Consider the following 27361-nt stretch of genomic DNA (forward strand, 5'->3'; position numbering starts at 1 on the left):
ATTAGTAGGCATCCTTAAAGACATGGCCCGTTACTCTTCACAGTAAGAAAGGTTTATTACAAGGTTTTAAAAAGACACTTTGAACACTTAGCAGCATGTAGAGAGGTCTTAGGCATTGTGTGGCAGTTTCCTGAGTTGCGAAGGCATGTTCGACCCAGTGAATGCCCTGTTCGGTACGACGGTAGGATCTAGTGTTGCATACATGACCTGCTAAGCAAACTATGGGAAGGCTGCTTAAAAATCTGCGCGGGCTCATTTAGTAAATTCCCGCGAGATTTGCACGCGACTTTAGTCGGTTGATTGGAATATTAAATCGTTCCAATTTTTTTTTCAGGCCGTAGCATTGTTTATATTGAGTTTTATATCGAATTGAAAATTTAACTTTCCGATAGTAATAACATCCACACCATTTCACAATTCATTCATCCTCCGTGGTTATGCTCAAGAGGATCGTGTAGACCAAAGATGTCACCATTCTCAAACGCAAAACGCAAAAGAATAAAAATTAACAGGTAAGTTTAAGTCTCTTGAAACAATGCAACTATTGTTCTTTTATCCTATTCATACTTCATTTGCACAAGGTTCAAAGGACGCTCAGCTAGGTTAAACAAAGGTTAAAATGAAGCTTTACATTCAGTCGTTTCGAAGACAGCATGTTTGATTTGTGAACAGTAGATAGGCGGGCTCGTAGCAAATCTACTTGCAAAGCGTCTTCGCTCGATCGACAGGCTGAACTTTTTTCTGGTGTTACGAAAGTCGCTCAGCGTCGGTTGTTGAGTGATAAGTCATCACCTTATAATAGGATCTTTCAGTCACGAGGGAAATGTGTGATGGAAATGCCGGTGAGTTTACTGTAATGTTCTGCGCAGAGTATTACAGAACGCACGTGAAACAATATATTAGCACCTCTCGTGTAGGGTTAAGAAAAGATAAACTTTGCACGGGTAATTCTTTAATTCAAGATTCTAAACATAAGCTCCTCTCTTCTTGTAATCATCAGCCAAAAGAAGCACCGAAAGAGCTCCGCTTAGCGAAGTCGGTTGGGGCACCATCTTCGGAGCAGTTTGTACCAAAGGTCAAACGTCAGCTAGGGTTCGGCCGTCACGGTGATGCGAAATCAAGCTTCTCGCTTGGGAGCCGGCAAATGTCAGGTTTTGAACGAGCCTGTTATGAGGACTTTCAGTCTTATATCCCTGAAATAACAGCAGAAAGTCAGTATGAGTATCCTAGCAAATTGAGTGATGGGGATTCAGACCGTGGCTTTGCGTTACCAGTTCCTCTCGATCGGTCACTTGACGATCAAGCCTTCGTCCTGAAGCGTTTTCCATTACCAAACAGGCATGAAGTGTCACCCGCCTTTAGACATAATTTCACTAATATGGGAATGGAAGCTTACACTTTTAAAGATTGTAAAGATGAGGCATCAGGGTCGTTTGAAAATTGCAAGCATAATGATTCCTTCAATCACTGCATGGACAGTGGCATGTCATGGGTGAACAAAAGTTGTCCAGAAATCCAAGCCACTAGTGGTGCACGCTCTTCATCACAAAAGAACTCTCAGTCTCTCCCAAATGGGGCTGTCAATCGGTACGATCAGCAATTATGTCCAACTGTTAGTATCCGAGTAGATATTTCTTGTCCTATGTCACCTTGTGGGTGCAACAAAATCTCACAATGTCACCAAAATGCTTGTTCAGAGTCCTCTTTGCAAGGATGTTTGGACCATGGAGAGAGGAGAAATAGTCTTGGCAAGTCAAGCTTTTATCAAGGTCTTCCTTGGGATGCTCGCAACCAAGAAAAACCTTTTAATGGTAAATGCAATAACACCTCATCTTGCACCAGCAATCACAATTTAGATTTATCAAACAGTCAGTTTAAATTAAGTCACTTTAGTGAGGTCGACATCAAACCGTGCGTTTCAAGATACGAAGATGCTGAAAACAAAAATGGACATCTGATGAGGGAAAGATCTAGTGACTTTGTGATTTACAGAGATACCGCAATGCAAAATGGAACATGCAGGACAAGTGATGCGGCAACAAATCAAATGGATGACCCTAACACGATTAATAAGAAATTTCCAGTTTTTAATGTCAGGGATGAAATGCTGAAATCAACTGCAGTTAAACTGGAGGGGCAAATGTTGCGGGGAAAGCGTAGTGTCCAAGAAGACTTTTCCTCTTGTGAAAATTCCTATATCGCTCTTGAAAAGGAGATAATTCCTTCTGTCAAAATTGTAAAAGATCCCAAGAATGGATACTTTCATAATGTTGCATTAGATTTGTACAAGGAAAAAGAAATGAGGCCTGTTGATCCAGGGAAGATTTTTGGTCAAAATAAATTTTGCACGAGTGGAAACATGTCTACGGAAGTGAAACAGAGTCATTCAGAAGCACAGAACAAAACATATCTGCTCTCAAGCTCTTCTCCCAGCCAAGCAAGGTTGCATTATCAAGGAGAACATCCCATGAGCAGAAGAAACAGTGTTGGATCAAGTGAACCCCTGTTTATGGAGCCATCCTCTCCTATAGCTAATCTTTCCAATTTAGTGGCAAAGATTCACCCAGACCATGGGAACATATGGACAGGGCAAAGAAATATAAAAGTGGAAGGTAAATCAAAGTTAGAAAGGTAGTCTTGGACAATGCCTTAGTGTACATTTATATTTAAGCAGGTTTTTATTTAATGTTTAACCAATACCAAAGCAATAAATACCTCTTACTAACCTAGTTCGAGGTCCATACTGTAAGTTACAGACCGAGTTTTTTCCCGTTGATTTATGGCCCAAGCGCGAAGCGCTCGGGCCGTAAATCAACGGGAAAAAACGAGGATCCGTAACTTACAGTACAGACCGAGAAAATGAGGTTAGTAAGATATTTATTATATCTCTGAGGTTAACCGGCGCGCAGGCAAAGGAAACTAGTCAAAGTGAAGCGGAAGGTTCAACTGCCACAAAGAATGCCATGCCAAAATCCCAAAAACTAAATCTTCTTGGCTGTTAAGTTTGAAATAGTTGCTTGCAAGATTCAAACAGTTTAGGGGGCTGTACAGCGGGCCGTACTGTAGAATTCGGCCCGCTAATTTAGCCAATTACAGCGCACGTACTTTCTGAGATATAATAATAATCATTATTATTTGTATTTTTTCAAAGCACAAAAAAAGGCCTGCAGTTACTTACACTTTTCTTAAAGTGTGGAAAAATGTGCAGATGCAAGTTGAGATTAGTTGGTTTTGCTCTTCACTGGTTGAGAAAGTAATTCAAGAGTCTGAAGCCAGCCATTAAATGGAGCAATAATAGCAATTGTGCAGGATTCATCTAGTCTACCAGCCAAGCTCCAGCAAGTCTACTTAAGCTCAGTGTATCTGAACCAGTAATATCGGAGGCTCATGGATTTGACTTGGGTTGGAGAACTTGGGTTTTTTGCAAGTATTGCTGATTCATCAATGATGACAAATACCTCACATCCTTTTTCTAGGGTCAACATCATCCCCTGTAATATATGAAAAATGCTACCTTTGGAGTGTCAATAAATTTCACTCCTTGCAGTACAGCAGGGCAGTTGGCCCCCTGAAACTCGTTAAAATTAGCCAAGTTCCCATAAGTCTGTTATAGCTCAGTGGAAGGACATCTGAACTAGAAATCACTAATCCTGTATCATTATTGATCAATAAAGTAGATCTCTGCATTTATGGAAGTGCTACTTTGATCGAAAAATCACTTCCTTTTTGCTTTGTATTTTGAAAGTGTGTTTGCTAATCACCTGACTGGCAACATTTTTACTTTGTGTTTACATTTTGGATTTCATGGTCCGCCAATACTCACATTCTAAACTGACTGATTGGAGCTCAGAGGGTTGGATCTAGGGAACAGTGACGTCATTTACACACTAAATTAGAATTTCAGCGTGTAAACGCAACTTATTATATATGCAAAATAAGTTTCTGCTGTTAAGTCTGAATGCCCTAATCTTCTGCTGCTTATAATTAATTCAGCAGCACACACCCATTGCATTCTTAAACTAGTGAGTCTTTGACGTCATTTTCTCTTCAATCCAGCTCTCTCAAGATTTTAACCCTTTCACTCCCAATAGTGCCACTTATAGATTTTACTCTGTCTAACGCCAGACGATTTTACTCGTCAATGGGGAACCCCACGGGGCTGAAAGGGTTAACAACAGCTAGATTCACTCAAAAACTATGTTCCCATTAACAACAGATAGATTCACTCAAAAACTATGTCCCCATTAAACATGAAGACGTACCATAAAAGCTGGTGCTTCACACACTGCTTTTGTTCGAATTTATTCAAACACAACTGATTAATTATCCAAGATGGTAATCGACAAACAGAAACAAAGAGATGGAAGCCCGAAAAGATATTTCTAGCGTGAAAAAAAGGGACTGGGGGTTAAAAAAAGGAACAACAGAGAACATTTTATGACATAGACCCTTTTCATAATGGCGGACAAATTTGATTGTTGTGTTGTATGTATGTTAATTAGCCTTACTGACCTCACCTTAAAGTAAAAGTTCTATTGAATTTTGCACATGGTAACAAGGCTAGTAAGGCTAATTATCATAAAAATAACAATAATTTGTTGGGCGCCATTAGGAAAAGGGTCCATATTACGGACACATTGCCATAAGGGAGCTTGATTGATAAATCATTTGCATGTTCCAAAGGCACCATGCCTTTTATAGTGCATCTTCATGTTTAAAGTTAGTAATGGCAGACCATTGAATAGGAAAATTCTAGTTAAAATAAACATATCTTTTTTAAATCAAGGCTTAAAACTTGGGTCACATGGTGTTTAGTTAGCATAGTTTTAAAATCCAAAAAAAAAAAAAATTGATTTTTGGTCATATAGTAGTAGTACTTTAATTTTTACAAAGGTTTGGAGCAAACTGTGCCATTCTCTTATTTTCATTTTAATTTGTAGGTCAAGTAAATGAATTTCCAATGAAGAGACGCTCACACTGTGTTTGCCCAAACTGCTTGAGTGGTCTGAACAGTGGGACTGAAAATGTGCAACAAAGATCACACAGCTGTCATTACCCAGGCTGTGGTAAGGTGTGTAACAGAAGGTGTATAAGGATAAGTCTCTGTTCTGGATGAGAATGAAAATAAACTTATTGCAAAATTGAAATGTACTGATCGAGTAACATTAATTAATAATTCTTATCATTATTCATGTGACTTGTATTATTTCCGTTTTTCAAAGGTCTATGGAAAAACTTCCCATTTAAAGGCTCATTTACGTTGGCACAAGGGTGAAAGGCCGTTTGTGTGTAGCTGGGTAAGTGTAATCTCTTTGCCCTAATCTCAGTTATGTCCAGTAGTTGTACCCCGGTAGGTGTGTCTAGTCGAGCTTAAATACGGTTACATGTCTTGTTTTTCTTTTAGAACACAGGTCTACGTCAATGTGGAAAGAGCTTTACCAGGTCAGACGAACTCCAACGTCACCTTAGAATACATACGAAGGAAAAGTCCTACTTGTGCAGTGTCTGCAACAAGGCGTTTGGTCGTAGTGACCATCTCAGCAAACACCTTAAGACACATGACAGTGAAAGGAAGAAGGCCGCCCAGCGGAAAGACGAGGAAAATTGCCTTGAAAGCTGCACGGAAGTACTTAATGTGGAAATGGAAGATGGCGATAATGATGATGACATGGTCAAAGATCAAAGCAAAAATTAGGAATGTTTTTATGAAACTGGTGACTTTCCTTGTTACTTAATGCGCCATTCCAGGAGATCTCCTGTTTCAGCACAGGCTAGCAAGGAATTCATTTAGTGTGTTAAGGAACAAGGCATAACATGCATATGGTGTCCTCTATTGTTTTTCAGCAAGGTATAAAATTAATGTTACTTGGTAATTTTATTCAATCCGCTCAACTGTGACACAAATGCCTATTCCCACACCCCCAGAAATTCTGCTGGGATTCAAATGTCTCCTTTGGGAAAGCTTACCTTCCTTGCTTTGGGTATGGGTAATTTCTGGAACCAAAAGTCCCACTGTAATAAGTGCAGCAATCAAGAATTTGTAGGTGGCTTGTGTGTTCCTAGGTTGTGATACAGCCAGTTTTAAAGAGTACTGGGAATATTTTTGTATGATAACAATTAATTAAACAGTGATCAGTGGCCATATTAGTGGAGGTTAACATAATAATAACATGGGTGACAAATTACTCCTTAATTTTGGTGCAAAATTTCAGCGTTAATGTATAATTTCAGTTGCTGCCATGGCAACTTTTCCTACAGTGCCAAAGTGGCGTCTTAGGAACGTTGTTTTTCGCCCATCATGCATGATATTAATAGCTAATCAAATGGTTTACTCGTGAAATTAGGGAATGATTTCACTTGCGTTTTGTCCAAAATCAAATAATTTCCCTCGCCTAACAGCTCAGAAAATTATTTCATTTTGGACAAAACGCACGTGAAATTATTCCCTAATTTCACTGGTCACCATTTGATTACCCAAACTTGTTAAGTGGTAAATTGGTGATCTAACGAATTCTGAGGATTTTCACCCAGACTAGATCACTTCAGCAAATGCAGTACTAGTGTTACAGCTAGCAAAGATTACTGGTACTTTGCTGTTGAGTAGCATATAAAACAATGACCACATTGGAGGCGGGTTACTGTGTTAATACAGTTTTCATATTGTTTTTTTTTTTTTTGGTAACAATTTTTTATTCAGACAAATTTTTTATGGGTCATTATTTTGATAAAACAAAATAATCATTTTGTGGGTTGATTTAAATTTTGTAAATTTGTAGCACCATTCATTGTAAGAGATTTTCAATTTTCATACCAGATGTAAGGCTTTTTATCATTAATTTTATAAAACTACATAGAATTTTTCAGACTTGTAGAATTGCCTTTATCTTAACAATGGCTGAACTATTTTTTAAAAGGCATTGCTTTTGTTTTGAAAGAGAAAAATGAAAAACTGCCAAGAAAGTGATCTTTATGATTATCCTGAAAGTAATTCCTATTGTGACTTTGTGACTGCAGGCCGGTTTTGAAAGGTTTTTTCTATTAAGGAGCACATTTGGGAAATTAGCAACCTAGTGTGAAGTTTTGATTTAACAAGTATTTAATCTAGAGTTTTCTCATGAGGTGTCTTTTTGTAGAACATTGGAACATTGAGAATTTCCTGAAGTATTTATTATAGATTTATTACCTCTAATGACCATGTTGACCGCCAATAGGCCTTTTTCGTTATATTAAAATTCAGCTTGAAAGAGATGTTTAGAGGACAAAGACAAGGGAAAGTGGATATGTAAATATTTTTCACATTCATTCCGTGTTTCTATTGTCGTTGTCCTCAATGCCTCACTATCAAGCAGAATAGTTGATATTTTGAAAATGGCCTATTCTGTAACGATGTAATGTGTTATTCTATTGTCAACAGTTCATGGTCAAGTTATTTAACAGTAATATGGAGTTATGATATTTATTACGTAAAGAGAGCCTATCTTTTCCAGCTGTGCCACTTATAACTGCACTTGAACTATTTAACCTTGATTGCCATGCTTCCATTTTTTAGTGCCTTACCTTCTTTAGATGGATTTTTTGTTTTGACAAACTACTAGTGCCCTGTGTTGTTCAATTGACATCCTACTTTGAACTCCTGCAAGTTGACAGGCTTCCTACAATAATTATTGTATTCAGAAATGTAGTCTATTGACCCCTGAACTGACCTCAGAGTTGATGATGGGTGTCCAATACTCCGACATAATGAGATTCATGGTACATCACAATAGACATCATGAAGTGTCCCCCAACCCTAATCCTTAAAAAATAGTAACAGTTTTGCGAGACATTAAGAGTGGGACACTTTGTGATGTCTATTGTGACGTACCAGGAATCTCATTATGTCAGAGTATTGGACATGTATGCAGTTCATGAGTATGGTCGGGGTTAGACAAAACTGTGTTTCTGAGGTGAGGGGTATTTTAGCTGTATTAACTAGAAGAGTTAACTTAAGGGTGAAGTTGGGGACATTTATTGCCTGTACCTCCGGACACAAAATGTTGAAGTTTGTGAGACGTCAAGAGCACAATAATTATTTTGACCCTTATCAAACTTTGCATGCATCTTCTGAAAATATCTCACTTCCAGGGTAGGGTCGTACCTCTTGTTGAACATTATAAATTATTTCGTTGGCTGTATAGTGTCGTACTTCCTATTGTTTTCTGTGCTAAATTCATTATCTTTGTTCGTTCTATTGTTCTGTTGGCCAATTCGGAAGCTTGTTCAATGACGTACAACACTAACCCACTTCCGGCCTTCTGACAGTAACATTGCTGTACAACTTGCAAGGGGCTTTTCAGAATTAAAAGTTAAGATTTGCCCAAGTTCTAATTTTAGCAAGGAGTGATAAATAAAAGTTGAAAAAGTAAACAAATGTAATATAATTGTAACTGTTTGTAGGCACATTACTTTGTAGAACCCATTCAGGACCTACAATCTTGGACAAAATAAAACTGAAAAATGAGTACCTCCCTCCCCCCTAAATCAATGATAAATCTGTGCACAACCATTGTTTCATTATTGAAATTGGGGGGAGGGGTGGTCTTCATTTTCCATTTGAAATGTCCAAGATTGTAGATAAACTACCCAGCTTCCTGGGAAGTTCTTGTAGCTCAATGGGTAGAGCATCGAACCAGTGTTATGGAGGTCATAGGTTTGAATCCTGCCTAGGACTCTGATTTTTCAGTTGTACTTTTGCCTGTCGGTGATTAAATTAAACGAATGTTCGAAAAAAGTATCGTGGAGAAAATGTTGGAAACTGACAAAATAATGAAACGGTATGCACCAGCACTGCAAGTGAACTTTTTCCCTCTAGATGTTCCTTTAACATCTGGAAAGAAATTCCACAAGTCAATTTGGGCAAACGAGAAGTGTATTTGCAACTGTATTCCCACCGCCCTCTCAGCTTTTACTTTCAATTAAATGCAAATAATGATCATTACAAAAATCCCTGGTCCCAGAGGTTTTTCTTTCTTTCTTTCTTTCTTCTTCTTCTTCTTCTTCTTCTTCTTCTTCTTCTTCTTCATCATCATCATCTTCTTTTCGTTCTCCTCAAAAAAATTTTGACCAGAAGCAACAATGAACAGCAAATCGTTTGTTGTCTCTGCTTTGCAGCTAAACTTCACCCAAGAAGAAGAAAGAAAAACGTCTGGGATTACATTAGTTGCACAAGAAACTATAGACTGCACGCATCTTCCAAATTTCCCGTACGCATGTATTTTTCACCCTTCCAAATTGACCTTCTGAAATCAGAGACCACTCGCAATATAATTATTATTATAAGAAAAACAAGGGATTGTTGACACTCCCTGGACTGCTATAAGTGAAATATTTTGCAAACATGGGCACTTAAGAAGGCATTTTAATGATTATATGACCAGCAATCAAAATTTATAATTTGTTCAAATTTAGCTGGGCTAAAAAGTAACAATTTTATGTTTGTAAAATACATTTTCTGACGATAACTATCTGTATAGTTTGGATTCTCAAAGAGCTTTAACATGGCTGCAAACAAAATATACAATGCTTTTTGGAGGAGAAATCTTCCTATTTCAGAAACAAAGATACAAAATCCATTATTGTTCACTTTGTGCTCATGTTGTCTGATTCTAGAGCCATCCATCTTCTCACCCAAACCAGCTGGGAAGAAGTGTGGTGGGCAAGAAGATGTCTTGTCTGCCACACCCCTTCTCACAAGGTTTGGGCGAGAAGATGGATGACATTTCAGACTGGAGCTTAATAATAAATCGCAAATTGATCGTTCCATCATCTCTGCATTCCTTGAATAATAGATAGAGAAGACTATGAACTTAGTGGCTTCAACATTTTTTAAACAAGGTTTGGGTCAGAGGCTGTTTCCACGAAGTAGACTTTCTTGGCTTGGAGAATCCTTGTGTTTCACAAGTAGGAACCTAAGTGTTACCTGCGCCATTCTTCAATCATAGCTGACATTTCTACATGTAAACCAAAAGACAAGTATAGCAGTCTGATGTTGGATGTACAGCTATGGAAGTCATACCATCATAACCATCTCAACATGATGGATGACTTTTCTAGGATCCACCTATCCATGTCAACAACCCTTTCACTATGTGAAATAAAAAAAAGCCCACACTTATTAGGGTAACACCTCATGGGAAGTTGGACAGCAAGAAGTATGAATTAGGAAAATTGAAGCTCTCTAGGAACAGTAGTGCAAATAAATTCATAAATTGTAATTTTCAGGGTGACATTAAGATAAGTCAGGAAAATATTTTTGATTCTTGTGCATACAACATTTTGGAATGAACACCGGAGCAATTGGCAGTAACCACCTTTTCACAATTTCACTGTTATCTCTTAAGTTTTTGGTTCTAGCCATACAAAAATATCACCTTGGTCACTTTAAGGAGACTACAGAACGTGGTTCCAATAATGGCCAAAACAGTTGAAGAGAAACAACACTGTTCAATTTTATTGAACAGTAATTTAAGTTTGAAACAATTTAACTGATTTTAATATGTTCAGTTTGAACTTTTTACTGACAATAAATAATTTGACGATGTAGTCATTTTTTTGGGCAGATACATTCCAGATTTGTAGACAATGAGATGCTAACTCTGTGTGACTGTTTACAAAAAGTCTCAAACCCTTGCCCTCAATTTGACACAAACAGCATACGTATCCTAATAATTTATATTTTTTTAAGTGGAAACTTTTTCCTCCTTTTTGGCCTCGTCCACATGAATACTGCATTTTCGGTCACTGAAAATAAAGGTTTTTATAAACGCTCTTTGGAATGTAGATTAAAAAACAAAAAGGTTTATCGTATTCGTGTGGACGAGAAAAAACATAGGAAAAACAGAGGGTTTTGAATATAATAAAATCAGAGGCTTGGGATACCACACACACGCTCTATAGGCAGAGGTTAGCATTTTTGTGTATTCATGTGGACAGGCAAATATGATTTTAAAATGCTACATGTAGATGCAGGTTCTTCCATATACAGAGCAAAAGATATCAGTTTAAAAAATACTGGATACAAGTGGACAGGGCCTAAAAATAATGACGAGAAAACCTTGCAACAAACAAACCAGATTGTCCCAGCAAGAGACACCATAAACAGCAACTTGTGGCAAATGGGGTTGATGGGAAACTTTGAGATCTCTTCCATTTACCCGTGCTGCTGCCCTGGTCTTAAGAGTTTCTTAGTCTTGGTTAATTCCATTTCTTGTTGACACATTTTCGACAAACACGCAACATCTCTGCAGACTGTTGCTCAAACAGGGGCTTGATGTGTAGAGGTGCGGTCCCTCGCGAAAGACATCGATAAGATTTAACAACTTTCTCGTTGCATCCTGGACAGTTGATTGACATTTGATTTCTTCTTGTCATGGGATGGCCTTTTGCTGGAGGAAAAAAGAAACTGTTTCTAAGAGACCTAAGAAAAGCAGCCCTGAACAAAGGTGGTCTGAAGGCATCAGCAAAACATAAAATATAGATGACACTGAAGGGTTACAAGCATAAATTAAAGAAAATTATACCTTTTTTGATAGAATGTTAAGGATTGTCTGGGCAGGTACAAAACACAGGTCTCAGGTCTCTGATTTAGCAATAAAAAAACAAACATTCATTTAAGCTAACCTTAGACCCAAAAATTTTGTTAATGAATGTTTTGGTTTCCTTCTGCATTAGTAAATCAGAGACCTGTGTTTTGTACCTGCTGGGATTGACATCATGGTTACAAGTATGATAATAAAATGATAATATTATATTTTTATTTTTATTTAATAATTATTGTTTGAAGATGTAGCCATGTAAGATGCAGAATGTGGCGGCCGTGCATCAGGACTGATTAGGACATAATTTATAATGATGCTTGGGTGTAATAGGGGCAATTTAATCCTGCAATCCTCTGGTGAGAAATGGTGCAGTTTTGTGGGTTTCTTTTAACTGCCATTGAAATTTAATTTCTTAAGCTATAAAATATTTTTGTCACCTTCGTCCTTCAAAATCAGTTTTAGTCTGCTACTACTTTGACCATTGATTTTATGAGTGTCAATCAATTAAATGAAAGGTTTTACAATTGAACCCACTGGGAACTCGGAAAAATCCAAGCCCCAGATGGGATTCGAACCCACAACCCTCCATGATCTAGTCAGATGCTCTAACCACTAAGCTATTGGAGACTCTATGGTGAGCGAGGGTGAAATGTGGGTCTTTGACCCGAGCTGCATCATGCAGCTACAGAGTCAAATAATGACTGACAGCATAGCTCATAACTGCATTGCGCAGTCACATTGACGCATATCTACGATGCAGCCAGCCAACCACCCAAGCAAGCGCATGTGAGAATGATTTTCAAGTATTAAATGAAAGGTTTTACAATTGAACCCACAGGGAATGCAGAAAAATCCGAGCCCCAGATGGGGGCTTTCACCCTTGCTCACCTTAGTCTCCAGTAGCTCAGTGGTTAGAGCATTCGACAAGATCAAGGAGGGTTGTGGGTTTGAATCCCACCTGGATCTCGGGTTTTTCCGAGTTCCCAGTGGGTTCAATTGTAAAACCTTTCATTTAATATGTGTAAATCATTCTCACTCGCTCACTTGAGTGTCAATAAGGCCTAAAAAAAGTTTAGGGGTAGCTTGAGGTTGCTTTTGGCAGTTGTGGCTTGGCAAAGCAAAGAGTGGTGTAAAAGAAACACTTCCTAATGTAAGATACATTACTTACTCAACTACCTTATATGGGTTGTATATGTATGTGCAGCCCCAAAGGGTATGGTTTTTGAGCTGTTTTGGCCTGAAATAGGGTATCGATTTTGACCATTTTGGTTCGAAATAGGAGATGGTTTGTTCACTCAAGTCTTCAATTGGGTATGTTTTTTGGATTGAAGAAGCTTCTTCTTCATCATTAGCCAATAAGAACATCAACAAAGGCCTCTCAAAAAGACCATTTTCGAATTCTAATGGCTGAACTGGTTCTAGCATGAAATGGAGGCTAATGCCGGCAAATCTTTTCAAATGCAAATTAATTTGCCCACATTAGCCTCCATTTTATGCTAGATCCAGTCCAGCTGTAAGAATTCAAAAATGGTCTCTTCTTAGGCCAGCCGTGTAACAGCTGAAACCGCAGATTTTGGTCTGAAATAGGGTAAGAGTTTCACGAAGCAGGCCACACACCCCACCCAAATTTTCTGGGAGTAACCCCCCCCTCTCTCCTGGGTCAAAGCCCTAATGCTTTCTGCTATTAGGGAGCTTAGATGGCACAATTAAATAGTGAGAGCAAGCACTCGCCTACCACCAATGTGACCCACATTCCATTCCCAGACTTGGCGTCACATGTGGGTTATATTTGGTGCTTTTCTACTATACTCCGAGAGGCTTTTCTCCAATTTTCCCCTCTCCTCAAAAACCAACCCACGATTTGACATGAATTGACTCGATTTGATTTTGTTGGTGTCCCAAATAACTGTATTTATCACATACAGAGCAAAATTACTGAATGCTGACTGGCTGAGTTAGAGGGCATTTTTTTCTTAATCACGAGGGCACTTTTGGTAATCAAGAGGGCATGATTACTTGATCCTCTCTGGTTAACAGTTGCTTATCCATAGCAAGCAAGTTAAATGAGAATCTTCTTCCAGATTGTCCACATATAAAATTCATTTTTAAGCACTCTCTCTGTTGACAGCAACGATTTATTGAATTGAGCTTTATCCGAATGGGAAAGTGTTGATTGTCATTTGTCACAGCACTGAATGGGCTTCCCTCAATCATTTTGCCCTTCATGCGATAAAAATGTAATGATGAGTAGCACAATCATGATGTACATTTGTGTAACATAGTGAAATTTTACAAAATTTTTCATGCTGCCATAAAATTGGATGAAAAGGAACCTGACAAAATCAAATAGCCTCTTAAGCTGATATCTTAATGTAAAATGAAATTTTTTGTACTGATGGATCAAAAATAAGCAATTTTAAATTTACCCATGACCCCTTGCAGGCATGGTAATTTCCTCATTTTGCCTAGATTACCCTAGACAATTTTGTTAAATAACCCGAAATATTCTCATTTTTAACTTTGACATTACAGAAATGTTAATTTCAGAGTTGATTATATGCTTCGCTTGATTCGCAATTGAGAAATTCCGGCGAAATGTTCCACATGGATTGCAAAAAACAGGGCAAAATGGGCTGAAGTCCAGAAAAAACTGGTTTAACTGGATAAAAACAAGTCAAGGCCTGGTAGCAAAGCTTGCTCTGAGGGAACGTTTCGAAACGTAATGGCGGATCTGCAAGGAGAAACTTTTGGTTCTTTCACGCTCTAAATTCGCTTTGTCAACCTCTGAACGTCAAGAAGTGTTTCAGACTCACAAAGAGGTCTCGTTCTTTCACAATTTGAATTGTTTCTTTCTGAGCTTTGGCATGTAATTTGCACATGAGATGAGCATTCTGTTTTTCTTTGGGTTTTGTAATGTGAGCTCGGACAAGCAAGATACAGAGGACATTTTGCGAAGCTGTGCTTTGGCTCTAAGGCAAATTGTAATGGCGGACAAAGTGTTTCAGACTGAGAAAAAATGCTCTGGCTTCTCGTGTGCTGAGAAATTTTCGGTAAAACTTTCTCCAAAGCAACTACCACAAATGAGCATTCTCGAACCATATTTTATTCTGCCTAACCACAAAACATCCGTGGGTTACAGACGCAAATTGCAAAACAGCACTGAAGATTTTAGGAGCGTGACGCTCAAGACTGTTGTGCTTTTCGGCCTCTTTTCTCCGTCATTGGTGAGAAATCAACCACATTTTTTTATTTACCGGTTGCAACATTGTTTATGTGAAATATGTTGTCGATTTCGTTGTGAGGAATAAAGTACAAGCCGTCTCAAGAACCTTGTTGTGCTCGTCTTACTAGTTTGCGTGTTACGCGTGACGTGCCATTTTTTGTCCCCAAAGTGGACAACCGAATCCGTTTATTCTAAACTTAAGCGACCGATTTCGCTAATCTACACAGTAAATGTTACTTAATATGTAAGAAGCATATCTGCGAAATGTGAGTGGCTAGCACTTTTTACCAGCGGAGATATGGCCTGAAGTGTTCGTTCAAGATACTGGTTTCCCAAATGTACATCATGATTGTGCTACTCATCAATGGCAATGTGCCCTTGTGCAATTAAGGATTAATTTCACTTGTCTTTTCAAAGTTTTCCAAATTGCCCTTGTCGCTTCCCGACTTGGCCAATTTTGTGAAAACTTTGAAAATATACCTGAAAAAATTGAATATCCTTTATTGCTCTCAGGACTATGCGATTACATATACTTAGCACTTGGGCAATCCATTATTATTATTATTATTATTATTAGTAGTAGTAGTAGTAGTAGTAGTAGTAGTAGTAGTAGCAGTATTATTAGTAGTATTATTAGTAGTAGTAGTAGTAGTAGTAGTAGTAGTAGTAGTAGTAGTAGTAGTAGCAGTATTATTATTATTATTATTATTATTATTATTATTATTATTATTATTGTGGGAGGCGCGGGGGCCTCAAGCTAAGGTTAGTGCGCTTGACTCCGAGTGGTCCAGGTTCGGGTCCTGGCCAGGGACATTGTGTTGTGTTCTTGGGCAAGACACTTTATTCTTATGGTGCCTCTCTCCACCCAGGTGAATAAATGGGTACCGGCGAATTTAATGCTGGGGGTAACCCTGCAATGGACGGGCATCCCATCCAGGGGGGAGTAAAAATATTCCTAGTCTCTTCATGCTACAGAAACCCGAGATAAGCGCCGGCCTGAATGGCCTTCTAGAGTAGGCTCGTAGCAGACTTTACCTTTATTATTATTATTATTATTATTATTATTATTATTATTATTATTATTATTATTATTATTATTATTATTAAAAAAATGGTGATTACCTTCTGCGTCAGAAGGCTCTCCTTTCTTCTTGCTTTCCTCTGTCTCTTTTTTGACGGATGCATTTTGAGTAGATGTTGAACTATTAGACTTACTGGACATTTTTTCCAACAAGGCAACAACAGCTCGTCTCTTGACTGTAGTGCTGTCAGCCTTTTTTTCAGCTTCAGTTTCAGAGAATGATGCCAATCTTTTCCGAGTCATGACTGTTGGCATTATCTGCTTATAATCCTCATGTTTCTTGTCAGGAGTTCCTGAACTTCTTCCTCTCCTCGGCGATGAAACTTCAGAGGATTTCACCTCTCTTGCTCTCAAAGGAGACTGAGAAGCGGACCTCGTTTCCCTTACAATTAAACTATCAGTGATGATTCTAGATTCTTTCATACTTTCACCTTCACCCTCCATTGCTCCTTGGCATACTTCTTTGTTTTTAACCTCTTGGTTATCGTCCTCTGATTCATTCTTCGATCTTGTTTCACATTCTTTTGGTTCATCGTTAATATGGTCTTTTTCTGGACAAGACACACTAACAGTTCCTTGTTTTGGCCCTTCCTCGCTGTCTAAAGGCTGTGTTGGAATATCTTCAGCCATTGCACAATCATTATGTGATGTTGATATCGTTACCTCTCTCACATTTGTCGCATCTTCTTGAGTCAACTTTTCACAGCCTTCACCGTGTGCTGTCTTGCTCGAATCATCCTCTTTCAAATTTATTGAAGCAGATTTGCTCTCTTTTGAAGAACTCACATCTGCTACGCCCGAGTCTTCCAATTTTGTTTTCAACTTATTCATACCAATCAAAGATTTCACAGATTGCGTACCAGAGTCCACTTTTGTGGATTCATGTTTGATGTTTGTTCTTGTTTCTTTTTCAATTTTGTCATTTTTGGAGATGTCTGCCTCACTAGCATGACTGTCCCTTTTAACTATACCTGCCTTAGACAAGTTGGATGACAGCTTGACATTTGCATCCATTGCATTCACTGATATGACTTTCGCACTCTCTGGCTTTGCAAGGCCTTTAGCAGTCACCACATTTTTCAACGTAATTTGAATAGATTTAGAATTGACAACCTTGGTGACTTTGCCTTGTGGTGTTGGTGGCATCTTCTTTGTCTGGACAATCACTGAAGACTGCTTTTTGGGAGGAGACAACTTCTTGTCATCTTTTGTTGGTAATTTGACAGGGCTTTTTTCAGTGACCTTCTTTTCAGTTTCCTTTGAGGCATTTCCTTTTGCATTTGACTTTGCATTCTTGATCAGTTTTGCACTTTTCATCTTTGCAAGTTTTCCCTTAACCACTTTTGATTTGGCTTTACTTGAGTGCGAAGCCCCATCATTCTCTTTGGGTTTCTTGTAAGGCATGCACCTGCGGCAAACTTTGACGACCTTTACTGAAGGAGTAAAAAGGTGCTTGATTTTCTCAGGTGCATTCTCTTTCTTGTAGCAACTGTAGGATTTGGTGACAAGATTGTTACACAGGAAGCATACAATGCCACAATTTCTCACTGTAGGACCTGGTCCATCTGATGATGATGACGGCGACGACGACGACGCTACAACCAAGAAAGAATAGTTATCAAAATAAACAACATAGCTTAAGCATTTTTTTTCAGTATGGCCATGTAGTTTAACCCATTGACTCCTGGGGGTTCCCCGCCCCGTTGACAAGTAAAATCGTCTGGCATTAGATTGAGTAATTTACCCAGTCTGGCCGGTTCAGGCCAGTTTAGGGGTGAATTGGTTAAGTTAAGAAGCCATCGAGCTAATATAAATTTAGGCGAGGTCAAACTTGTGCTATCAGGGATCAAGGATTTTTTAAGGGTTGGCTCATGCCTTCCATTTGCAGCTATTCTTCCCCATAACAATAATATTAACATTGAGGTTTGATTGCAATTATGTTGCGAGTCATCGCATTGCAGACTGGATTGTGAAAATGGATAGTGATGAAGCTGCTCTCGAAAGGCACAAATATATGATTGGCTTGCTGACAAAACTGGAAAGAAGAATTAACACCTTCACCTTATAATAGACTTGAAAAAACCAGAAGCTGCCTTAATACCAGATAATAGCCAACCTAGAGAGCTGCTATACTAATAAATAGGGGCATGATAATCTTTGCAATTCCAAAGGAGACATGCCCCACCCACCACCTTGCAACAGGGCTTTGTCAAAAAAACCTCCTGACCACCTGGCAGTTGAAGAGCTCACTACAATCTCACACAGTTGCAACACAATTTCTGGTGTAATTTGGCAAACAAAAAACATTAAAGTCATACCCTCATTCTTCTGTATCTCTTGCTTTGTTGTATTTGGTGCCTTTATTGTCTTGGTGGGGACCACTGGCTTCACCTTGTTGACAGCTTGGGTCCTAAGAGCTGCAGGTGCCTTGCCCTTTGGAGGTGGCAGGGCATAGGCGTGGTCTAAGAAAGTCAACTTATTGTTTATATTATTGATCTCTGAATGAGTTGTACTGCTCACTTCTTTCTTTGAAGGACTTCTATAATCGACAAGTTTCTGGAGATGTTCAGTTGCATCTATTGCGGGACCATTTCCGCTCTGGTCAGTAGCTTTATCTGTAGCCATACAAATATCAATAAGCTTCAAGTTTCCACCTTCTCCATAAATTGTAAAGCAATTCGGTGTAGAGCTGAACTTTCCTCTTTGCTGTTTAACAACAGTGACAATGCCAACATCCTTCCTTTGAAAAGGCACTGGTAAGGTCATTTCTTGGTTTGCACTGCCATTTTCCTGGTCCCTGACAGCTGTGTGATTTAATGTGAATTTGTCGTTGTCAACCTCCATCTCATCTTCGTCAGCCAATGTCTCATCGCACAGCAGGTCTTCATATGGCCTCTTTAAATGCTTCTTCAGATCTCTAGCAATATAGTCCATCCCTTTCGTGGTTCGGTTGTATGTGACCCCAAGAGGGGTGCGCACATGGGACATCTCTTTCGTCTTAGAGCGGAGCAGGACAAGTGCCAAATTTTCTCGGCAGCGTTCGCGGGAGCTGAAGCAACGTTTGCACACTCTGATGCGCTCATTTTGAGCGACAAAGTTTTTCAGATGGATGGGTGCACTAGATCTACTTATATAACGGTATGACTTATAAACTCTCAGTCCACAAACTTCACATCTTTGGGGCTTCTTTGGGATCCCATGGTCTGAGAAGGAGAAGGCAATAATATTATAAGTGCATTAATTGATTAATTAATTCAGTTCATTAAAACCATTGTTACCAGGGTTCGTGCTGGATTTTGTATATAAATTTCCAGGGGTATTCAAGGACTTTTCAAGGACCAGCAATTGAGTTTTCAAGGAGTGTTTGTAAGAAGATTTCTATGCCATACATTGTGTTTCAGTGTTTTCTTTGCTGAAGAGGCCTACCTTGATATTCTTTCCCACATCCTGTGAATTAAGTGCATGCACAGCCATTTAATCCTTCCCCAACAGTCAAATTTGTGCTCAATTTTTGAAATGTCCCTTTAACTTAGCATGATGCAATCTTTGGTTTCCCACCAAAACCCTTTTTTCAATTGGTTTTCAAGTGCTTTTCAAGTGCCCTTTAAGTCTAAAATTAAATTCCAGGGCTTTTCAAGGACTTCAAGGAGTACCACGAACCCTGCATTCTGCGTGTGTGCTAAAAGAGAGTTTACCCAAACCTTTTTTGATTTCTTCTGCACCCTCATCTTTGCTTGGTGGTTTATCCGTGACCTGTTCTTCGTCACTAACACTTCCTTCACTGATTGATGGTGACCCTGGACCAGATGACGGAGTGGGTGGCAGCAAAAAAGACCTAGAAAAATTAGGGTTGAAGGGGAAAATGACAAAAGTACTCATTTTCAGCACACTAACTCTGAACCAGGGGCGTAACCAGGGTGGTCCTGGGGTTCCCGGGACCCCCCCCCCCCCCCCCTTTGTGACAGTTAACAACATAACAACATAATACATATTACAAACCGTATCTGTGAGACAGGAGACTGGAACAGAGTAATTTAGGTCACACTTACTTCACCTATCAGTTTGTCCGTCCCCCCTGCACTCACTGCTAATCTGAAAATTGTCACTTTCGCTAAAACAGCGTGGATGTCAACATAACAAACCAGTAAGTATGCTGGGTTTGAGAGAGTGACCCAACAACCCCCTCCTTTACCCCTCGTTGGCAGGGAATGGGATCCTAGCCCTTTTGCGTTGACACCCATGTTTCAAGCATACTCGTTTATGCATAGGCAGCCCAAGTTCGCGTCACTAGAGAGCCTGTAATAATTAATTACTGGTGGGAAGATGACCTTCGAGTGCAAGCGGCATTGCGTTACAGGTAGGCGTTAAGAATTTAAACGCGTTATAAGACTTTGTATGGGAAATAAAATACCGTCGATTATGGAGCCTAAAAAATGCTCAATTTAACGTAAATAAAACTGACTCACCTCTGGTGTATTCTTGTGCGTTTTGGAGCTTATTTTGCTGTTTCTGCCGAATTCCGTGTTTTCACTGTTCTAAGACGAAGTCAAGGCTGCAAGCTAAGATTTCGACCATAGTCAGCTCAGAGGCGGTTTGCGCCTCGAAAATCCATCCCAGCCTCTATTTTTTTACGCAAAGCTAAAGCCCCATCATTTGCGAACCTCAGTGAATGTTTCGTCGTCAAAAATTCCCTTGCACTTCGCTGGAAATGAGCATTTTCTGCTTCCGATTCCACGATAGCTGATGAATTTAATGGCTGGTGATCATGTGAATGGTCACGGAGCTTGGGTCCGAGGTCAAATTAACTCCACCTGATGAGGCACAGTCATTAAAGTTTCCATGTACAACACTTATCCCATCCCCACAGCGTCACTCGTAACCATGGATCTGTTCGAGAAGCCACTGTGGGGATGGGGTAAGTGTTGTACACGAAATGACTGTACCTCATCGGGTGGAGTTAATTTGACCTTGGACCCAAGCTCCGTGACCATTCACATGATCACCAGCCGTTAAATTTATCAGCTATCGTGGAATCAGAAGCAGAAAATGCCCATTTCCAGCCAAGTGCGTCGGGATTTTTGACGACGAAACATTCACCGAGGTTCGCAAATGATGGGGCTTTAGCTTTGCGTAAAAAAATAGAGGCTGGGATGGATTTTTAAGGTGCAAACCAGGTGCAAACCGCCTCTGAGCTGACTACAGTAGAAATCTTAGTGTGCAGCCTTGACTTCGTCTTAGAACAGTGAAAACACGGAATTCCCAAAACGGTAAAATAAGCTCCAAAATGCACAAGAATACACCAGAGGTGAGTCAGTTTTATTCATTTTATTGAATGAACATTAAATTGGGCGTTTTTTACGCTTCATAGTCGACGATATTTTATTTCCCATACAAAGTCTTATAACGTGTTTAACTTCTCAACGGCTGCCTGTAACGCAACACCACTTGCACTCAAAGGTCATCTTCCCACTAGTAATTAATTATTACACGCTGTCTAGTGACGCGAACTTGCGCTGCCTATGGTTTATGCATTTAGTAGCAAGAGAAATTATAAGGAAGACCTTGTAGGTTTTGGTCTAGCGATTTAGAGGATGCAGATCCAGTACCAGGTATTCTCACCATGAAACTATTGCCCCTCTGAACCAGCCCACCTTCTTATGTTTTCCCTGTACAATCTCATATGTTGCCTAAGACAATACAACTATCCGAAAGTTGAATGGCCATGTTTCAGGAGATACGTCTCTCATCTTCAGTGTCATTCTAAGGAAAATAGTGAAGGATTCGCAGTGATAAAAACAGAAACAAGGCAAAAATCGTGACATAAGCTTTGAGTGTTGGTTTTCACTAATTTAAAATTTGTATGTGCAGAGCTTCTTTGATCATAAGAGAGAACTGAAGAAGTGCAATCGATTGTAACGAAATCACCATGGGAGCAAGCAGAGCTACATGCTTTGAAGTCCCAAAGGTGCTTAAAGATGTGTGATGCCTTGTCTGTGTCTTAAGTGTCCCCTGTTACGCATGTTAAAAAATGCCAAATGATCTCACAAACGTAGTAAGCAGCACACCTTCCGTACGTGTGCTGTCATGTGACTTACTTTACGGTAATCCCTGGTCTGGGAGATGGTTGGAACACATCTTCCTTTAAAAAAAAAAATTACAAGGATGCATCACAAGTTACAAATGTAGCAAGAAGTAACAACAATCTTACAGACAGCCGTTAAAATTATGAGAGAGAGGTGGGATCACTGAAAAAACTTTAATAAAATTAAATGAATACACAGAAATAAGTAGAGACTATTTGTTATTTGAATCCAGATTGAGGTGGAATTTGGAAGAGCAAGCTCAAGTAAGACATCCAGAAGCAGAACAATTAACGTAACCCAAATCTGGTAAGCAAACGATACAACCGCAACAAGCTTGCTCTCTTAAAACAATTTAAAAAAACATTAAAAACCTTGCCATGAAAAAATATCAAAATGTGCCGCTATTAAAATAAAAGATATGCAGGTTCACAATTCTTTATCTTCAAACTTTCTTCAATTAGGTTCTCAGTACCAAACATTGCACAACTTCGTAACAGATCTTTGTTAACCGGCCGCCTAGAGATAAACATTCTTCAAGAAATAACTAAATTTGCACCCCTCCCCCAAAACACTGCGCATCGACAAAAAATTACGAACAAGACATTGTTGTCTCGTTCAAAATATGAATCCTCCGTCTCGTTGAAAAAATATGAGCAGTGCCGACAATGCACGCTTTTTATGGAACGTATAATTTTTAACGAGTTCTGCAATTCGAGCGCGTTCTAGAAAATCGTTTAGAAAAATGTACCCTGCCTTACAAGAAAATACAAGAAAAATGGGATCAAACATCAAATCAAGTTGTAAAGAAGGAAACAGACTCCGCAAATCATCTCTCGCAAAAATATGAAAAGGGTACATGGCATCGCTAAAGCGAAAACTAAACGATTGAAAGTACAAAGCGCGCACGCAATATGGCATTAGCGGTAAATTGTCGCTGTTCGATGCGTTGCGCCACTATAAAAACCGATAGAAATGTTAAAAAAAACAATCGCGGAACGAACTATAGTTTGTTGACTTTAAAATTCACTATATTCCCAAGAACATGCCGCGCGCGCTCGTGTAATTTCGTTTCGTATCGCCATAGTTCTGAATTAAACCCCGTTCCAAATTTCACCACTAATACGAGGCGCACAATCGGTTCGCTCAAAATGTCTGCGCACATAAGAACACTGCTTCGGCAAACTCTAAGACAGTTGTTCTCCCAAGCTCGAAGTGGAAACGACACTTTGCGCTGCATCGAGACAAGGCCGACAGCCGCCGGTTCAATAACCCTTGCGGGTCTGAACTTGTAAGCTCTCGAAGGCCCTCACTAAGAAGTGCGCATCGAGGGATTTCACGTAAAAATACAGATAAAAGGGGCTACAAATTGTTGAATATCTGAGACAACCGTTACCAGCTAGGTTAGAACGGACTGAAACCATCCCCCAAAGTGTAAACTTCCATAAGCGGCGAGTGGTACCAAACGGTCATGGGTGAACACGAAATGGTTACGGTCGCAATAATGTGTTCGTTTTGTCGAGTAAAAACTTCAATTTTTTTCGACTAAAAACAATGCGGAACAGTCCATTTGCCTGACGGAAAACGATCAAATAGCGACTTGAGAGTGCGCAAACAAATTAAAGCGAGTACACCAGAGGAAACCAAAAAGTGCGTCGCCAAGCGGCCACCCTTAAAATCGCGAAATATGGCTAGCTGTAATAAGGTTTCCACAGTGCGCCACGCACAAAAACATACCTGTTTTTTCGGCGTGATAGCTGCATTTCTTTCTTGGGTTTTCTCGACGAGCCTATCAACAATGTTTAGAAGATTCGTTCTGGAAAAACCGAAAACCAACACAAAAAATGTAAGCGTTAGAAAGCGACGTCACAAAACCGAAACACGGAAACTCCTGTGCGGAAATTCCGCTAATGGCGATGACTTCTCACCGTTTCTTCTTCACAAAATCGAGCGCCATCGAATCCCTGTAGTTCAATCCTTCCTTGCTTTAGGGGCTCTACATTCAGTAGACAAGTCGCGGAAGGGTGTTGGTGATAGGAGAACTTGAGAAAGAATATCCAAACGCGAAATGAAATGAGATTTGCATAAAATTTACAAGTTAGCGCGCCTGGTGTGTTCCCAGAGTTCAGTGCGCACGCCTGTTTATTATGGGATGGTGACGAACGCTATTTTTAGTTTATTGCAACATAGCGCAGACAGGCAGAATATGAGCAATCGTACTTGGTGGGTTTTTGATGAGCACGCAATGGCCTAGGGCTGTTAATTGCACCTTGCAGCTATTAATTAAAACGGGTTAAAATGCGACATAGAATAAAGACCTGTGACTACACTCGAACTGAGAATAAAATTATGGAGTACCTCACTGTCCTCACGGATTGGGCATGAACAGGATAAGACTTACGAAAGCACTGAAACGTCAGATCTGTAACCTGCGATCAGGATGGTTCTTTTCTCTAGAGAGGGCGCGAAAAGTACGCCTGATAAGAGGTTAAACAATTAAGTTCGCTGATGAAGCTTTAGGTCCAAGTCAGTCATACTATTGTCTTGTATATCGTATAACTGAAAAAATACTGGACCAGACGCCGCAGTGGGCACCCAACGAAGGTGTTCCGCAAATAGGGAATTTGAAAACGGCGACGGCTACGACTACGACAACGCCACAAAACAGCCACAATACCATTGGTCAAAAGAGCATAAATAATCGTGCTGCACGTGCAGCACGGATTTTAGCGCATATTTTTGCGGTCCTCTTCATAACGACGACGTGAAATCACTAAATTTGAGGTTTTGGCGACAACGTAAGCATGCAACAGAGAATCCTTCATTCTCTATTTTAACTTTGAAAGCGCTCGTACCAATTTATTTTTAGGATACTTCGCCCACATTGTACGACGCGAACTAAAATGAATAATCGCGAAAGACTTACGATAGAGCCAAGTTATATTTTGAGGTGACCTTTTCGTCGACCGTCGCCGTCGTAAATCTTAAATTAGGGAGCTTACGAAACGAGGACGACGACGGCTACGAGGACTTCATTTAAAAATACGAGTTCGCGTTATTCATATCGCTACGAAACTATTTCATGTCGTTTCGCGTTAAAAATGTGTAGTAGCTGTCGAGGAATTAAACTGGTATGGGTGGGTTGGAAGCGTAGAGAGAGAAGTGAAAATTCATCGTCATGTGCTAACGTCCTCCACAGAACCTTGAATTTGGTCATTTCACGTCGTCATTTAGGAGATGACGGCAAAGAAATGTACCAAAACGTAAAACGCACGTGCAGAGCGTGCAGAGCCATTGTTTTTGCTCACTAAACCTATTGTTTTGTAGCGTCGTCGTTGCCGTCGGCGTCGTCTTTCGTAAGCTCCCCATTAGGGAGCTTACGAAACAAGGACGACGACGGCTACGAGGACTTAATTTAAAAATACGAGTTCGCGTTATTCATATCACTACGAAACTATTTCATGCCGTTTAAACTGTAACTGTCGAGAGATTAAACTGGTATGAGTGGATTGGAAGCGTAGAGAGAAAACTGAAAATTCATCGTCATGTGCTAACGTCCTCCACAGAACCTTGAATTTTGTCATTTCACGTCGTCATTTAGGAGATGACGGCAAAGAAATGTACCAAAATGTAAAACGCACGTGCAGAGCATGCGGTGCCATTGTTTTTGCTCACTAAACCTATTGTTTTGTAGCGCCGTCGTCGTTACCGTCGGCGTCGTCGTTTCGTAAGCTCTCTATTAGCGAGCTTACGCAACAGGACGGCTGGAAGACTCAGGAAGGCACGGGCATTTTGGTTCTTTTAACCAATAATATTACTGCTTTTTGGCGTTGCCGTAGCCGTAGCCGTCGGGGATTAGGGAATGTAAGTTACTAGGGACCTTAAGATCTACGACGGCGACGTCACCTCAAAATAGAACTTTGCTCTAGTAAAAGTCTTTCGCGGTTATTCCATCTTGTTCACGTCGTACAATGTGGGCTAAAAATAAATTGGTACGAGCGGTTTCAGACTGAAAATAGAGAATGAAAAATGATTTAATGATTTAATTTGATTTACGAGACATCTGGTTTGTCTCTTCTACTGGGCAAACATGCCCAGAGGGAAGGAGCACGAACAGGACTCGAGGTCCTATGCGAGGTGCTCCACCCTACCCTATCCAGACCAGAAAGACCAGACCACAACACCGGGAACTACATACATTCCCTACTCTTTACGACAAGTGTTCAGGTTCTTTTACGTCCCACAGGATTATGAACATTGAAGGGTTGTGAGACGGGACCTCCGGCTTATCGTCCTTATCCGAGAAGACTAGAGAGTCTAACCATTTGCAGATGTAATTACAAAGGCAGCACTCTCTCCTCAGTTATTTAAAGACCCTGAGTGTTGGTCCGGCCGGAGTTGAACTCACGACCTCCCGCGTGACAGCCCGGTGCTCAACCAAATGAACCACCGGTGCGCGGTGAGAAATTCTCTGTTGCATGCTCACGTTGTCGCCAAAACCTAAACTTTAGTGATTTCACGTCGTCGTTATGCAGAGAAACTCACAAATGTGAGCTAAAATCCGTGCTGCACGTGCAGCACGATTATTTAAGCTCTTTTAACCAATGATATAATTGTTTTGTGGCATTTTCGTCGACGTCGTAGTCGTAGATCTTAAGCTCCCTAAAAAGTGACACAAAGTCGCCTGGCTGGGAGTTCCCTCACTATCTAGCTGGAAGATGGAATTTTGCTTATAATCATCCTCAGAGTGTGGAACACCAATTTTTTTCCCCAGCAAAATTAAAAAAACTCAAAATATTTTTTATTAGCCTTTCCGGCTTCTACCTTTGTTGCCTATTATTATGCATTTGGAAATAATTTTCGTTTGGTGCCCCTGTAGATCGGGACAAAAGAGCAAAAATTGTCCCACCTTTTTTCGATCAATTTTTTTTCCTAAAGGAAATCAAAATAACTGTTACTATCGATTTTACTATGAAGGAGAAACATTCCAAGCGATGCAAGTTGAGCGCGACGTGCCATACGTGTTTCCCGCGAACTGTACCAGAAACAAACCTGCCTTCATTTGCTTGTCATAAGGTTTCGAGAAACTCATGGGACATTTGGAACATCCATGTACTTGACACATTAGGACTTCAAGCTAAACGAAAAGCTCACATGAAACCACAAGTTTACCAAATTTCTTTATTCTCATACTGAAAAGTTACTCTTCGACCCCACGGCCCGGGGGAAACTCCCAAAAAAATTCGGTGGGGGTGTTTGGTCAGCCTCCTGAAACCCTTGCCCTATTTCAGACCAAAATGCGATTTTCCTTACCCCATTTCAGACCTGACCAAATTTCAGACCTATTTCAGCTGTTACACGGTACGGTTGGCTTAATAATTTAGGAAGGGCTTTTGTTGAT

The 27361-nt window shown here is 39.9% G+C and overlaps 2 protein-coding genes across 3 annotated transcripts; one reads left to right on the forward strand and one right to left on the reverse strand.

Annotated features, from left to right (window-relative positions):
* The first annotated feature begins 250 nt into the window (after positions 1-250).
* On the forward strand, positions 251-8410 carry LOC138045389 (uncharacterized). 2 transcript variants are annotated; one of them, XM_068891876.1, is made up of 5 exons: positions 251-512; positions 1001-2612; positions 4941-5071; positions 5223-5297; positions 5405-8410. In XM_068891876.1, exons 2-5 carry the CDS (start codon positions 1145-1147, stop codon positions 5693-5695), a joined length of 1965 nt encoding a protein of 654 aa, XP_068747977.1. In that variant the 5' UTR covers positions 251-512; positions 1001-1144; the 3' UTR covers positions 5696-8410. The 2 variants fall into 2 exon arrangements, with proteins under 2 accessions (XP_068747977.1, XP_068747976.1); XM_068891875.1 differs by lacking the exon at positions 251-512 and adding an exon at positions 667-842.
* A 969-nt stretch (positions 8411-9379) lies between these two features.
* LOC138045419 (microtubule-associated protein 1B-like) lies at positions 9380-24079 on the reverse strand. Its single transcript, XM_068891926.1, has 7 exons — positions 23889-24079; positions 23698-23776; positions 21976-22019; positions 19582-19715; positions 18199-19083; positions 15922-17475; positions 9380-11423 (listed from the first exon to the last, which is right to left on the reverse strand). Exons 1-7 carry the CDS (start codon positions 23915-23917, stop codon positions 11233-11235), a joined length of 2916 nt encoding a protein of 971 aa, XP_068748027.1. The 5' UTR covers positions 23918-24079; the 3' UTR covers positions 9380-11232.
* Between the last annotated feature and the right edge of the window lie 3282 nt (positions 24080-27361).

The sequence above is a fragment of the Montipora capricornis genome, chromosome 4 (genome assembly GCF_036669925.1).
Source record: "Montipora capricornis isolate CH-2021 chromosome 4, ASM3666992v2, whole genome shotgun sequence".
In the NCBI taxonomy this organism is placed as follows: Eukaryota; Metazoa; Cnidaria; class Anthozoa; order Scleractinia; family Acroporidae; genus Montipora; species Montipora capricornis.

Bases quoted from the DNA above. Each gene is read 5' to 3' on its own strand.
- LOC138045389 (XM_068891875.1), top strand. The intron at 5,072-5,222 runs GTGTGTAACAGA...CGTTTTTCAAAG, and splicing joins ATTACCCAGGCTGTGGTAAG to GTCTATGGAAAAACTTCCCA. The intron at 5,298-5,404 runs GTAAGTGTAATC...TTTTTCTTTTAG, and splicing joins GGCCGTTTGTGTGTAGCTGG to AACACAGGTCTACGTCAATG.
- LOC138045419 (XM_068891926.1), bottom strand. From the start codon at position 23,917: ATGGCGCTCGATTTTGTGAAGAAGAAACG. The intron at 23,777-23,888 runs GTGAGAAGTCAT...CGGTTTTTCCAG, and splicing joins GATTTTGTGAAGAAGAAACG to AACGAATCTTCTAAACATTG. The intron at 19,084-19,581 runs GTTTGGGTAAAC...TCTCCTTCTCAG, and splicing joins TGCAGAAGAAATCAAAAAAG to ACCATGGGATCCCAAAGAAG.